Raw genomic sequence first — 15308 nt, forward strand, 5'->3', positions numbered from 1 at the left:
TAAAATCAAATATTAAATAAATATCTTTGTCATTTTTGGCCTTTACAACCTTCAGCAATGTGATAATGTTTGAGTGATTATGAAATTCTTGAAGATACCATATCTCTCGAAAGGTTCGCTAAAAAAGAAAATTTAAGATATTAAAAAAATTGAATGCAAAATGAAGTACATATGCAAGAAAAGTAGGTACAAAAGTTGCCAGGAGAGATGCATGACATCTGTTCTCTCCGGGGATTTAAAAAAAAAAAGAGGGCTAGATAAATCATGAAAAAATGTGTTGGTCCAATATTCTTAACAATCGAAATAGTAATAGTTTTATTTCTATTATATGTTTTAAAATAATATTTTGGTTTGGAAAGAGTTAATTTTTTATAGTGTTCTTACTCAATGCTAACTTCATAGAAAAAATATTGTAAATTAATCTTAAAAAGGTAAACACGATTATAACAAAAGAAAAAAGATAACATTAAAATGCATATTTGCAATAAACTAATTTATAAAAATTTGCAAATTTGTGCAATTTAACACTGCATTTTGTTTTCTACTTTTCAGCACAAATCCATTTTTATTTCATAATTAATGCTGAAATTACATGACTTCATAAGCTTTGGTTTAGAGACGTACCGAGTACTCGGTAATTACTCGGTACTCGGCCTACTCGGCCAATTTGCCGAGTACTCGGTACTCGGCCAAATTCTGATCAGATACTCGGCCAATACCAAGTAGTTGCAAAAAATTGAATATTGTCCAAGACAGATACTAAAATTTATAAAAAAAAGAGCAAGCATTATATTCTGCAATCATTTACAATTAAAATTTATAAGTCAAATTTAAATTTTGAGAATAATGAAGTTTGTAATGCTTCAATGGAATAAATCTTTATTTTAATGTCGGCAAAGTTAATAAAACTTATTTATTAAAAATTACGCAAAAAATGTAAGTATAGAAAATATGGAATTTTTATATTAAAAATGGATTTTTGCTGCTAACAAAAATTAGTTATAAAAAATGTGAAAATACCTTTGCTTAAAAAATAAAACAACCTTAAAAGTACAGTGCAGGAACTCTGCAGACACGTGTTTTGGCATTACAAGGAATTCCTTTTTCAATGCACAAAATGGGGGCTCGTAGATTTAAAGGCATCCGACAAAAGTCGTATTTTTTTGTTGAATGTCTTTACATTCTTTAGCTCACATGTTATGCACTGAAAAAGACGTTCCTTGTAACGGGGGGGGGGGGGGCAGAAACACGTGTCTGCAGTGTTCCTGCACATTTGTTTTATCTGCTTTTAAAAATTATTTATATTTGGCAGACTAGAACTATAATTGATTGGTATACAGTGAAACCCCTCCTAACGGACACCCCTCTTATGCGGACAATTTTTAATTCCCCAGTTCCAATGCAAATAACATTATTTAACCCCTGTCCTGCTGACACCTCTTTATTGCGGACAAAAAATTTGTCCTGTTAGTGTCCGCATTAGAGGGATTTTACTGTACTTTGTTTTAATTCCAACTTGATTAATCATACCTTTTATTTATTTATTTTTAATTTAAAAAATTATTTTTTTGTAAAATTTTTGACACAAACAAAATTGTATATATATAATGCGTAATTAAATTTCAGCGGGAATTTAGTTTTAAAAACTATTATATGGACAAGGAGGTTTATACTACTATTTCAATAAGTTCAAAATTCATCACATGTGTGTCGGTGGTTCTTCTTAAAACATAATTGGTACTTGGAACTCGGCCGAGTAGTGAAAGGCCAAGTACTCGGTAACTCGGTACTCGGCCGAGTAATAAAAAGCCGAGTACTCGGTACTCGGCCAAAGTGCTACTCGGTACATCTCTAATATATAGAGATTTTTTCGATACATAGAAACAACTTTTCTATGTAATGAACATAGAAATTTGCTGGGATTTCGATACATAGAAAATTTCGATATGTGGAAGTTCGATATATGGAGGTCCGACTGTAGTTATTGCTCACCGTATGTAATATAGAATTGAAAAAATGTTTTTCCCCGTACATTTTGTAATTAGAGTTGTAATATTCTGTTGTAAAAAATTTTTTGCTCACTGTGCACTTCAAAATTATGAAACACAAAGATAATATAAATATGTGATTGTAAAATAGTTATTGCTCACCGTAGAATGACTGTTATGGCTCACCGTATGTGATGCAGTACTATTTATAAATTATTGCTTACTGTGCATTTCATAACTTATAGACGCAGTGAAAGGTTTTTTTGTAAATTACATAATGCATCATTCAAAAAATGAAGATCTTTTTCACAGGAGGTGAAAAACATCTCGGCTCTTTTATGTAAATGCAACTTCTATCCAGAACCAATGTATGTATGACGTTTTTTATATCTCACCATGCATTTATCAATTTTTTAGAAGTATTTAACAGTTTATTTGTAAATTGCACAATGCAGCATTGATGTCTCTCAAGTTTCTGTAAAAATGTAAAATTTTCTTTAAAAACGAAGTGTTTTTTTCACAAAGAGTATGAAGCTTCTCAATGGCGGGAAGCACCATGGTCTTACATGTAAATACTAACATTATCCCTAAGTAATCCTTCTATATTGTTTATTATTGTTCACCATGCATTTCATAATTTATACAAGTAACTCATGATGTATTTGTTAATGATACACTGCATGATTAATAATCAAAAATTATTGTAAAAATGTGAAGTTTACTTTAAAACTGTTAGAGAAAAGCATTTCTCTCTCTCTCTCAGCTCTTACATGTAAATGCAATTCCTATCCATAATAATTGAGTATATAATGTTTTTTATTGTTAACTATGTATTAATTTATAGGAGTAACTTAATAGTTTGCTTGTCAATTTAACATTACGGTATTAATTTTTCATATTGTAAGCAAATATAGTCTCGTTATGGAGAACTTATTATCAAGTGGAATGAATAAATATCCTACTGCTGTTATAGTTGTAGTTATTTTTGCCCCTAATTCCTTCGTTTTGTATTTAAACTGAACTTTTAAATATTTTTTAAGAGGGTTATTTGATATTTAAATTGTTTAGTTTAATATTTTTTTAGAGTTTGTTTTCCATTTTGATACATTTTGTATTCTTGTTACACAGAATGTTTTGAATAAAAATTAAGAATTAAATTTTAAATTTCATCACCACTAATTTCAGCAAAATTTGACAAGCAGATACGCGTTTTATTTATTTACGCGAGGGAGCAAAGCTTAGGATTGCGGGGGGGGGGGGGGGCATTCCCTCGACCCGATTGAACATTACTAAAATCTAGCAAGCCTGTGCATGGCCGAGTGAATCATACTAAAGATTTGGAAATCTTATCAATAGTTATGTAACAATCAATGATTAATATGTTCACTGAAATATGTTGAATTCAAATCTGTATTTCTTGTTACTTTTCGGCAAAAAGGTTTTTATATTAGTGGTATTTCGAAAGAAAAAATATTTTTGCAGTGAAACACACAAGTGTTCCAAAAATGTATTCATGCAACGATTTATGCTTGATGAGAACCTAATTTCTTCCATAGCTGTTTGTGCAAGATGTTGCTTTCGCTTTTTTTTTCTTTTTCTTTTTTTTTTTTTTTTTCAAATTTGAAGAGTAAAATATAAATAATAAAATTTACGAAACTCGTTATGAACTTTCCTTTCACAGTTTGAAAACATATCCACATAAAATATAACGTTTAAAAAATGTTCCGAGAACAGTCGGATGTTGAATGTTCTATCGAGCAATTTAGGCAAGTAATTTTTGGGTAATTTAGATACAACCCTTCAATTATTATCCTTACTACGATAATAAAGGTTACGAAGCTCGTTATGAACTTTCTTTCACAGTTTGAAAACATATATATCCACATAAAATATAATGTTTAAAAATATGTTCCGAGCACAGTCGGATGTTGAATGTGCTATCGACCAATTTAGGCAAGTAATTTTTGGGTAATTTAGATACAACCCTTCATTTATTATCCTTACTATGATAATAAAAGTAAAACTTACTTTCAAAGTTCGATGAAAACTCTTCCAATTTCCAATCTTCTAGTTTTTTCTTGACGAACAGATCAGCCATCTCGATCGCTCCGCAAGGAAAAACGCGCCGAAAGCGTATGAACATTGTCGACACTTGTTCACGCTCTTGAGCGACGCGTAGCATGCGCAATAAGAAAAGAGTTCGAAGCTCGCGAGTTTTATTCTTGGAAGTCACGCTTATTATATTTCCTATTTATACATGAATATTTATTAAACCATGTTCTTGAAACGTTAGCTGCAGTATTAAATGATTGTATGCATCTATATTCATGAATTAGTGTTTGATAATGTGTTGTATTCTTATATAATGACTTGGGTATGTTCGTATATGATGACTCGTATTTCTCGTATGTTTGTATTTGATGCCACATTTACTCATTTTTGAATCAATTGTATTCAAAAAAAATGAATACATTCAGAGTTTCATTTTTGAATACATTTTTTTTAACAGTGTTCCATCCATCAAAATAGCAGCTGTAGATCAGTTTATGTAAATGGTACGAATTAGACATTGATCTTTCTTGTCAAGCGGGTGGACTATGATCATTCAACTTGCAAGTTAGCGTCAATCTTTTTCCTGTTGTAATTCAATGGCTATTATCTTTATTGTCAGCATGATATTTTCATTAGGAATAGTTGAAAACTATTTGCAATAATCTAAGAGTTCCCGTAGAAATCTGATTTTCTGACAAAAAATGGACTATGATCATTCTTCCCCGTGGCCATTCACTTTTATTCAAAAAACAATTAATGATTAAGTAACAAAAAAAATTAATTAGTTTTTTTTCATGTAATAAATATATTTCAACTAATAGTTTTTACGATGAAAAAAACACGTTTCCGACATCAACTTATGAATTATTTCCATTCCTTTTGAAACTTGTAAGATAATGTTTTCGATTTTCCCCCTATAAGTCAAAAAACAGTTTAGTTTTTCCCATTGTTTCCATCAAAAGTAGTTTTTGTTCGGAAAGGAAAAGTTTTTTTTCATTTTTTCCATTACTTTGTGCCGACTGAGACTTCCTCAAAGAAAAGATACCAGAATGTTTGTAAAAAAAACCTTCACAAAAAAACATCCTATTAGATATATCTTTGTCAGCGTTTTATTAACCGAGCTTGAATCTCACAATGGATACATAAAGCTTAACACAGCGTTCCGCAACCATTGGTAGACCCCAAAATTTTTTAAAAATTCAGGCGTCATACGCGCGTTCCTAAAAAAAAAAGTCTGATGCAAGTGCCGGACAAAAAATTTCTTATTTTACAAACATATTCTTTTTCACTTAAGAGAATGAGCTGTAAAGTGAAATGGTAAAATAATTTCAGTATGCAGCGCCTACTTTTTTTGCAGTATTTTAATTATGTTCTTAGTCAAGTTGATTTCAGTCAAAAAATAAGTACGGGGGAAAGGGAGCACATGTGAACATGTTAGGTATGTTTTGCTAGGATAACGTCAAGCAAAAAATCTTGAAAATTTCTCAAGCAATGGCAGTACCAATCTTACTTCCTGGCCAAACGTTTGGAGCAAAAATAATAGTTTAAAAAGCCAAAAAAACACGCTTTAGTAGCAAAATGAACTAAAAAGTTAAAAATAATCTTTGGATGACAAGTGTATAAAGTAATTGACCAAATACTCAATTTTATTGTAATAAAAAAAAGCGTGAGGGGGCTGCCTATTTACATTTTTAATCATGGAGACACTTTTGCTCAGAAACATTGAAAATATTTTTTTGGGACATTAAGAAATGAAAAAAAAGTGTTCACATGTGCCCCATTTTCTCCTATCTTTAAAGATTAAGGAAAATAACGATGCAAGTCAGTTTCGAAATTTGATGCATATATTGTAATGTTTTTGGGGTTTTTGAAAGATATTTTTGCTCTACAATTTAAACTAGAAGTTCCGTCTAGAACTAAACAAGCCTACTTTCCCGTATACCCATACTACTTTCTAGTACCTGATCAATATTCTCAAAAATAGCTAAAATCGCAAATTGTTTCAAACATATTTTTTAAATATTTTAAGCTGATTTCTAGAAATAAAATATTATGCGTAAAAAAATAAATAAATAAATAAATAGACGAACAAATAAAATAGCAGCACCTTTTAAACAAAGCAGCTAATACAATTTTTCCCATTAAAAAAAAAAAAAATCTTTAACAGCTTTCAAAACGAAAAAGTAATAATTAAAATTAATAAGCTGATTAAAATAAATACATCATATCAAAAAAAAATCGTCTCTTTTTCCCCTGTTTCCAAAAATAATATTCTTTAAATTAATTGATGCACTTACCAAAATAAATGAAAACAATAAAATGTCAACTTAAAGAAATAATTTTCACTGTTAAAAAAAATATCGTCTGCGCATATCTTTATGTAGAAACATAAATGACTTCGAGTATCCGCCGAAAATTGAATTCGCAACTCCAGCGCTCGAATACGCTACCTGGCGGTAATTTACAAAACTGCCGAAAAAACTTAAACATTGCCACATTGCGTTCCATGTGTGTCTGTTGACGTAAACACGGGCAGTTTGCTTTTTGTTAGGATTATTTATTAACACATTCGATGTGTCTTAGATTGCTTCCAGCAACAGAAATTGCTTCGTCCTCTCGATCTTCTCAAAATAAAGTTAGTTTTCATTATTTCCCTCTAAAAAGTGTGATGATTGTCGTAAATGGCGAAAGCGTAAAACAAGAAATCTCTGGGTTAACAAACTTCGCATTTGCTCTGTTCGATGCATTTTTCTTTTTCTTTCCTTCTTTCTTTTTTTTTTTTTTTTTTTTTTTTTTCCTTGAAGGAGGATAACGGTATACCAAGTAAGTTTTTTTTTAAATTGTTTTGTGTGAATTTGTAAGAATATGGTTTTTTTTTTAATCTTAAGTTCGAAAGACGGATATGATAATATTAGCAGAAGAATTAGAGCTTTCATCTCCGCCTAGTTTAAAAATAATTTATTAAACCAATCTAATTTACTGCAGCATTTAGTTGGAATGGGCAGTATGCAAAATATTTTCTTGAATATATTATCGTAGAACGAAATGAAAAATGTTTAACGCTGATCATTTTCCTCGCCAAAATAGTGGGATTATAGTTTAGGGTTATAGATTTAGTATTGTGCGAGCAAAAAACATTTAGCGAGAGATTTCGCATGTCAGTTAAACCATATTTATTTTTTATCATGAGTGGAATAAAATGGTAGAAAGATTAACAGAATTCGATAAGTTTAAAGAAATAATGTTAGATCAATTGAATAGAAAACTACCACCATATATCCGTGCGAATTTTGTTGATGATTTGCATGGCATGACATAATTAAATCATAACGCAGAAATTAGAAAAATACGAAACAGAAAAATTTTTAATTAATCGATTCGGCAATTTGAGAAAAATAACTCAGCTACAAATGCAAAACAATTAGCGCTAGCCAAGCAAGGCAAAGAAGTATCATCTTCTTTTGGTAATGATTTGTAATGTCATATAATTAAATTTTCTAGCATTAATTGTTATTCTTGTCAGGCCACAATTATTATTTAGTTTTATCAAGAATTGATAAATATCGAATTCAACATTGTGGAAATGGCTGCTTAGAACTACAAACTACGTAATTTGCATTAATTTTTGACGTTTAGTAATGCTTCTTGAATTATTATTTCTTTCTACGTGGGCCAGAATATCAATAAGACTTTGAAAATTAATTTAAAAAGAATAAAGCGAAAAAATCATGCATACGAAAAAAATTTACGAGGCTTATTAGCATTTTCTTCGTTACCACGTGCGTTTGTTTTACCTTTTTCATCCGCCATTAGAAAGTGGCTACAGTGCTTCCTATAGTTCGTTGTTGTTGCGAATACCTAAATTAAAACTTTAGCGTGAAGATAAAAACAAATCATATTAACAATAATTATTTCACAGTTAAAACCATAGCTGCGGAGTCGGAGTCAGAGTTAATCTCATTTTGGGAAAAAGGAGTCGGAGTCGAATATCCAAGAATCGGAGACAGTCATTTGTCCTCCGTGTATAAATTTTTGCCAAAGCTACGAAGTCAGAGGCGAAGTCGGGGAGTCGGAGTCCGACTAATTGTCGGGCACAGGAGTAGGAGTCAGAGTCGCAGGTGCCCCTAAATTCTTGGAGTCGGAGTCTGGAGTCTGTCGTCAAGAACTATTTCCAACAAAATTTGTTTGAAGTAAATCCGCCTTCAAGTACGGAATCTGCATTGACTTTCAGTTTCCCCGTAGGCGCTAATGTTGAGAGATTTGAGCTGTTCAAAATTGAACGGAAAATTGTTCAAATCAAAAAGATATTTAATATACAAGTTTTTCATCAAAAGCTTTTTCCTACAAAGTTTGAAGCAAATTCGCCTCACAGTTCGGAATTGCCTTGCATTTCCCCGTAGGCGCTAATGTTAAGTTTTTTTGAACTGTTCAAAGCTGAACAAAAATTAGTTCAAACAAAAAAAAATGAAATATAGGAATGAGGTTTCTCCTCTTTCGAACAAAAAAAAAAGTTTGTTCGAATCGGACTGCTCGTTACTCAAAAGTTATTAGGAGGGACAGACAGACAGACCGACAGACATTTTTCCCCATCTCAATATCCTACTTTCCAATTTTTAATTTTTCAATATTTATTTAATTACTATTATTATTATTATTATTATTATTTTTTTTTTTTTGACTTTTTTTTTTTTTTGTTTTCTGTAATATTTTCAAGATGTATTAAGCCTTCTTAAATGCTTTTTTCGTCTTTCTCTGACTATTACTGGGAAAGTAGACTAAAAAAGGTACAAGTTAGTTTGGAACTCGGGAGAGGGAGGGGGAGGTCTTCAAAGCGTTATTATTATTTTTTAACTATCTCGGTGATGCATATTAATTTCTGTTAATTTCTTTTTGTCTTCGGATGGGAGCGGGAGTGTGTTCTAATTAATGAGCTCTTTACTTAAATTCTATTTTTCTACGAGAGGGAGAGGGGATTTTCATTTTGTTATAAACGGAACTCATATTGCACGATTTTAATCTGATTCTTTCTAATAGACGATTTAAATCTTTACGAATCAAGTAAGATTGCAATGCAACCTTTGGGTCTTGCGTCACCGAGCAAGAGGGAAGAGCCCCTAGTGTTATTGTAAAATGATGAAATAATTTTTGTTAAAAAGTTTTTGTGATTAAAATTTTAAGCATTAAGACCTATTGCTATTCAGTGTGGTACTTATTTAGTTAACTAGAAAATCGCCCGTTAAGGCATGTCGGGTGAAAATTGCTTCTACATTTTCCTGAACGAAGCAACTACCTGTTTGGTGACATTTTGATCGTTGAAATTTTAACCCCGACTGCAGTGGATTAACCCTAGACTCCAGTCTCCAGTAGATATTGTTCATTGTTGACCGCTTTTTCGTTTCTACATTCTCCTAAAATGACAGTCTTACCAGTAAAACAGTTAAAAGTTACTGGATCCAGTTCAGCCTCGTCAAAATAAAGCCTTCCCTTGCATGTCAAACATTACCAAAAAATACTATCAATTTATCATGCAGTGGCGCAAGTTTTATTAATGATAACGTTGACATCAGCGTTTCTCGATCATTCACTATTATGTATATGAGGAAGATAAGCATATTTTGTTCTTAAATGTTTAATACATTTTGCCATGTGCACGCGCCCCACCCTTTTGTTTAAACACCAGAAATAAATTAAAACTGGTTTCTTGGACATCATCAATTTCGCAAAATCGGGCGCCGAGCACATTGCGCTAAATTTTCCCGAAATGGGAAGATTGGGCGCCGCAGATTGGGCGCCGGGAACTTTGGGGGCCGAGTATTTTGGGCGCCGGGAACTTTGAGCGCCGAGCATTTTGGGCGCCGGGAACTTTGGACGCCGAGCATTTTGGGCGCCGAGCATATTGTGCGAAATATTCCCGGGGTCAACATGCTCGGCGCCCAATATGTTTCCGGCTTCCAAAATGCTCGGGGCCCAATGTTCCCGGCGGCGAATTTTGAAACGTTCTCAATGCTTGCGTTCGACGAGCTCAACCGGTAGCTACCGGTTATCCGATAACGTGACATCTAGTGATCACGTGCTTCAATCAACTAATCAACAAATTAATGCGGTAACCGGTAGATGATAGAACGCAGCGGTTAGCAACCGGTTACTCAGTGGTCGACCGGTTAGGATCGTCGAACAAAACCAATCACAGTACATGATTGCTTCTGAATTGATTACTTTATTGACAAATAATTAAATGGATTAATAACCTACCATAAATAACAAGCACATATTATATGCATAACACTTTTTTTTTTTGAAAGAAGGTTACTTTCAGTATTTTTTTTCCTTGCAGTGGTTTGCTTTCTGATTGGAATTAAATAGGGAAATTTACTTTTGTTTTGTTGCAAAATAAGCTTCGAATTATCCGGCATGCCGGAAAATTCGAATATCCTGGCATGCTGGTCAACCTTGCTTGTTTTTCTGCATGCCGGATAATGCGGGGTAATACGGTAATTATACAACCTTTGCACACTCCCCCCCCCCCCATTTCCTGGAAAAAATTGAAATGAGACGTTTGGCTACCACCAACTACTCGCAATCAGCAGTCAAAGAAACGCATTTTGGAACAGCATGTATTATCTATCATGTTAAAATCTGTTCTGCGTCTCTTTCAATGCGAGTTTATTGCGAATGTTTACAGCGAGTAGAATTTTCCAAACATAACAACAATAAAGACGTAAATTAAGATTCAGAAGAAATTCTACAAAACCGGAAGTATTTCACAACACAAAAAACAGTAAATCGTGAAATTAAAACGAATTAAAACTTAAACAGCAATATTTCGCATTGCAATTTCTACCTCACAATTTAAAGGGGCGGCTCTGTTTACATTTTACTCGGGGTTGCTTTAATGTATCCAGGTTAAAATGCTGTTTAATAGAACGCGCTCGTTTTTATTCGGAACTCCAGCGCTCGAATACGCTACCTTGGGGTGATTTACAAAACTGAAAATGAAACTAAAACATTGCCACGTTGCGTTCCATGTGTGTCTGTTGACGTAAACACAGGCAGTTTGTTCTGAGTATTTATTAACGCAATCGATGTGTCTTAGTTTGCTTTCAGCTACAGAAATTAATTCGTCCCTTAGTAGTATTCTCGAGCTCCTCAAAATAATGTTAGTTTTCATTATTTCCTTAATAATTGGTGAAAGCGAAAATTCTGGATTAACAAACTTGGATAACGTTATACAAGTTTAAAAAAAATTATTGTTTTGTATGAATTTGTAAGAATATGGGAGTTTTTTTAATCTTAAATTAATTAAACTTACCATATTTTACAGCAGCATTTAGTTGGAATGGACAGTATGCAAAATATTTTCTTGAATATATTATCGTAGAACAAAATGAATAACCGAGAAAGAATTTACTTTATTCCTTTTATTCTCAGCTGAAAGGTTTCGCCAAATTTGTTTAGGGTTATAGTTTTAGTATAGTGCGAGCAAAGTAGCCTTGGCGAGATTTCGCGTTTTTAGTTAAACCATTTTTAATTTTTATCATGAGTGGAATAAAATGGTAGTAAGATAACAGAATTCGATAAGTGAAAAGAAATAATGGTCAATCAACTGAAAAGAAAACTACCACCATATATCCGTGAGATTTTTGTTGATGATTTGCATAACATGACACAATTAAATCGTAACTCAGAAATTAGAAAAATCGAAACAGAAAATTTTTAAATTAACCGATTCGGGAATTCGAGAGAAATAACTCAGCTACAAATGGAAAACAAAAAGCGCTAGCCAAGCAAGGCCAAAAAGTATCATCTTTTTTCGATAACAATTTGTAATGTCATGTTGAATTTTCTAGCATTAATTGTTATTCTTGTCAGGCCACAATTATTATTTAGTTTTATCAAGAATTGATAAATATCGAATTCAACATCGTGGAAATAGCTGCTTAGAACTACGAACTACGTAGTTTGCATTAATCTTTGACGTTTAGTAATGCTTCTTGAATTCTCATTTCTTTCTACGTGGGCCAGAATATCCACAAGACTTTGAAAATTAATTTAAAAGCGAAAAAATCATACGTACGAGCAAAAATCACAACACTTTTAGCATTTTCTTCGTTACCATGTGCGTTTGTTTTAGTTTTAAAGTCCGCCATTAAACAGTGACTTCAGTGCCCCCTATAGTTCGTTGGAGTTGCGAATTTCTCGTTTCGCCAATGTACTGTAATTGGTTTTGTTCGACGATCCTAACCGGTCGACCACTGAGTAACCGGTTGCTAACCGCTGCGTTCTATCATCTACCGGTTACCGCATTAATTTGTTAATTAGTTGATTGGAGCACGTGATCACTAGATGTCACGTTATCGGTTAACCGGTAGCTACCGCTTGAGCTCATCGAACGCAAGCATTGAGAGCGTTTCAAAATTCGCCGCCAGGAACATTGGGCGCCGAGCATTTTGGACGCCGGAAACATTGGGTGCCGAGCATTTTGACCCCGGGAATATTTGGCACAATATGCTCGGCGCCCAAAGTTCCCGGCGCCCAAAGTGCTCGGTGCCCAAAATGCTCGGCGCCCAAAGTACCCGGCGCCCAATATGCGGGGCCCAATTTACGGCGCCCAATCTGCGGCGCGCAATCTTCCTAGACCGAAATTTTCCCGGCACCCAAAGTTCCCGGCGTCCTAAGTGCTCGGCGCCCAAAATACTCGGCGCCCAAAGTGGTCGGCGCCCAAAGTTCCCGGCGCCCAAAATGCTCGGCGCCCAGAGTTCCCGGCTTCCAATATGCGGCGCCCAATCTTCCTAGACCGAAATTTTCCCGGCGCCCAAAGTTCCCGGCGTCCTAAGTGCTCGGCGCCCAAAATACTCGGCGCCCAAAGTGGTCGGCGGCCAAAGTTCCCGGCTCCCAAAATGCTCTTCGCTCAAAGTGCCGGGCGCCCAAAGTGCTCAGTGCCCAAATTTCCCGGCGCCCAACTTCCCATTTCGTGTTTTCCTAGAGTTTCTTCATATTAGGGACTGTAAAATTTCCTTACCTCCCATAAAAAAAACAATGATTGACGCTGTAACCACGATATGACGTCATGGACTTTTATTCATGCCCAATTCATTTATAAGAAGGGGCCGTAGATTATAAATATTCCGAATCTAACTCGTAACGTAGGAAAGTACAAAACATAAAATAAACTAGTAAATCCGTACATTTTTCTTTCTGACACATCAAAATTTTCTCTTGCAGTCAATCACTTTAATTCGTAAACCATTCAACAAGGCTTGACTCGGGCTAGTGAATATACTCATGAGTTTCTTCTTGAGGGTAGTCTACGTTCACTTAAATATCACGGCGCTGAGTAGAGCATTAACAAGGTTTAACTCTGTTGATTTTGCTGTTTTGACGGGCCTGAATGCTGCGTTTTACTCCAATTTCGCGTGAATTTCACGTAATTTCTTCACTAAAAAAATCGACTTTCCCTTATAATATATTTCTGCTACGATTTGCTAATAAAGGAAATTTGAACAATATATGAAAAACACCACATTCGGCATAACATATGTATCATGGGTAAAGACAAGAAACAGAAAAAGACGCAAGATGATAGAGAAAAGTAAGTTATTACCGCACAGAAACATACGGAAACACGATCCTTAAACTACTTGAATTGTGTTTTATCCTGAACTGCATCTGAAACTCCGATTTGTTATGTGTTGCAATTGCACACGTGGAAAACTACGTACCCCGTCACGATTCAATCTCGTTATTTATTTGGGATTTGTATGAAGAAAGATTGTTTTCTTCACCAAAGTTTTAGAGTTTGTTTACATGAATGAGTCGATGCTTACATTTAAATTAGAATATTCTTACTTTTCGGTACATCATTGCTGTTTTACATTGCTGTGATGTAGAGAGGTTGTTTTGTTAGGACACAACTTGATCTTTTGTTCTACGACAATTTTTTTTTAAAATAAATTTTAACTGATATATTTTAAAGGCTATGAATTTTAATATCTATTATATTTTCATATCTATACACTACTGATCACTTGTTTTTTTTATGTTTGAAAATCTATATTAAATGCCTTGGCAGAATGCACATTTTCGAACTATATTGTTTTTTACACTATCAAAACTTTTTCCCTACCGCCCATGATCTTGGTGTCCTCCCTTTTTATCATAAATTTTTTTTTCTACATGTTCTCTGGCAAAGTATCAAGTCTTTAGAGTAGTTTATGTGTTTTAAGCACCATTCGTGAAGTTTTTTCAACGTTAAGCTTTCAAACTTCATCTAAGTGTTGTACAGCAACCAGCAATATTTTGGTCGTTTATTTATGCCCAGTGACGCAGGCGTGTCTGGGGTTCAGCCCCACCCTAAACCCTTGGTTTCATTTTACCTACCAACACTTTTACAGCAACATATATACCCAATGTGGATAGTGATTCCATCCCCCCCACACACACCTCCACTGTCACTTTTGGCAGCACAAGTGATCATTCCTTCTTAAAAACAATGCAAATTGGTGGATTTCTTGCTTGGTGCCTATTTTGATTTAGCAAGGTCTCTGACCATCTTGTACTTACATTTGGCTAAACAGGCCAAACCAGTGTTAGAAATAAGTTTTGGTGTAAGAATGAAGAATTTAGATGTCTTTTTTAATGAATTGTATACATATCTTAGTATGAAAATTTTTTAAAGGGAAATGCTGCATATTGCCGTAGCATATAGCATAGTTTAAAAAATGTAAAACATACTGAAGAAAACTTCACCTAGACAAAATTGATTATTTTGAATGTACTTTTAACAGTTCCCTTCTTCATATTAATCAAGTGTCTCAAAATTGACGAGTCAAAAAAGCATAACTTCTATATAATCCAAAAAATTGAGCATCCTTTTTGGCACCTACATTTGGAAATCTGAGTATCATTTTTTCTTTCAAATGCATTTAACAATCACTTATTTCTAACAATGGGCAAAACGTGAAAGTGTTTGGATTGCTGTTATAGAGCTACAGCTTAGTAGGATCTGAACTCTTAGGAAAGAAGTTCCATATCAGAGGTGCCCACAATGGTAAAGACTTTGCTACTGAAATTTGTAGGGGGGGGGGGGGGTTGGAAGGGACAACTTTATATTTTGTAGGGGGAGGGGTGAGCCCTAGCTCTGAGGGGAGAGGCGCTTGTGTCTATATTAATCAATAACATTAATTTCCTTACCTGGATTTGAATCAAAGCTTAAGGTACAGAATGTGTCTACAGTTCTATGATGAATCCTATTTTTACGTGCATACATTA

General features: G+C 34.0%; 1 protein-coding gene across 1 annotated transcript in view; it reads left to right on the plus strand.

Annotated features, from left to right (window-relative positions):
- The first annotated feature begins 13335 nt into the window (after positions 1 to 13335).
- Positions 13336 to 15308, plus strand: part of LOC129219699 (eukaryotic translation initiation factor 5B-like) — a 75484-nt gene continuing 73511 nt past the window's right edge. The window contains exon 1 of the mRNA XM_054853981.1: positions 13336 to 13629. Within this exon, the coding sequence (XP_054709956.1) occupies positions 13583 to 13629 (47 nt within the window). The 5' untranslated portion in view covers positions 13336 to 13582. The remainder of the gene's footprint in view (positions 13630 to 15308) is intronic.

This window comes from Uloborus diversus, chromosome 4 (assembly GCF_026930045.1).
Source record: "Uloborus diversus isolate 005 chromosome 4, Udiv.v.3.1, whole genome shotgun sequence".
In the NCBI taxonomy this organism is placed as follows: Eukaryota; Metazoa; Arthropoda; class Arachnida; order Araneae; family Uloboridae; genus Uloborus; species Uloborus diversus.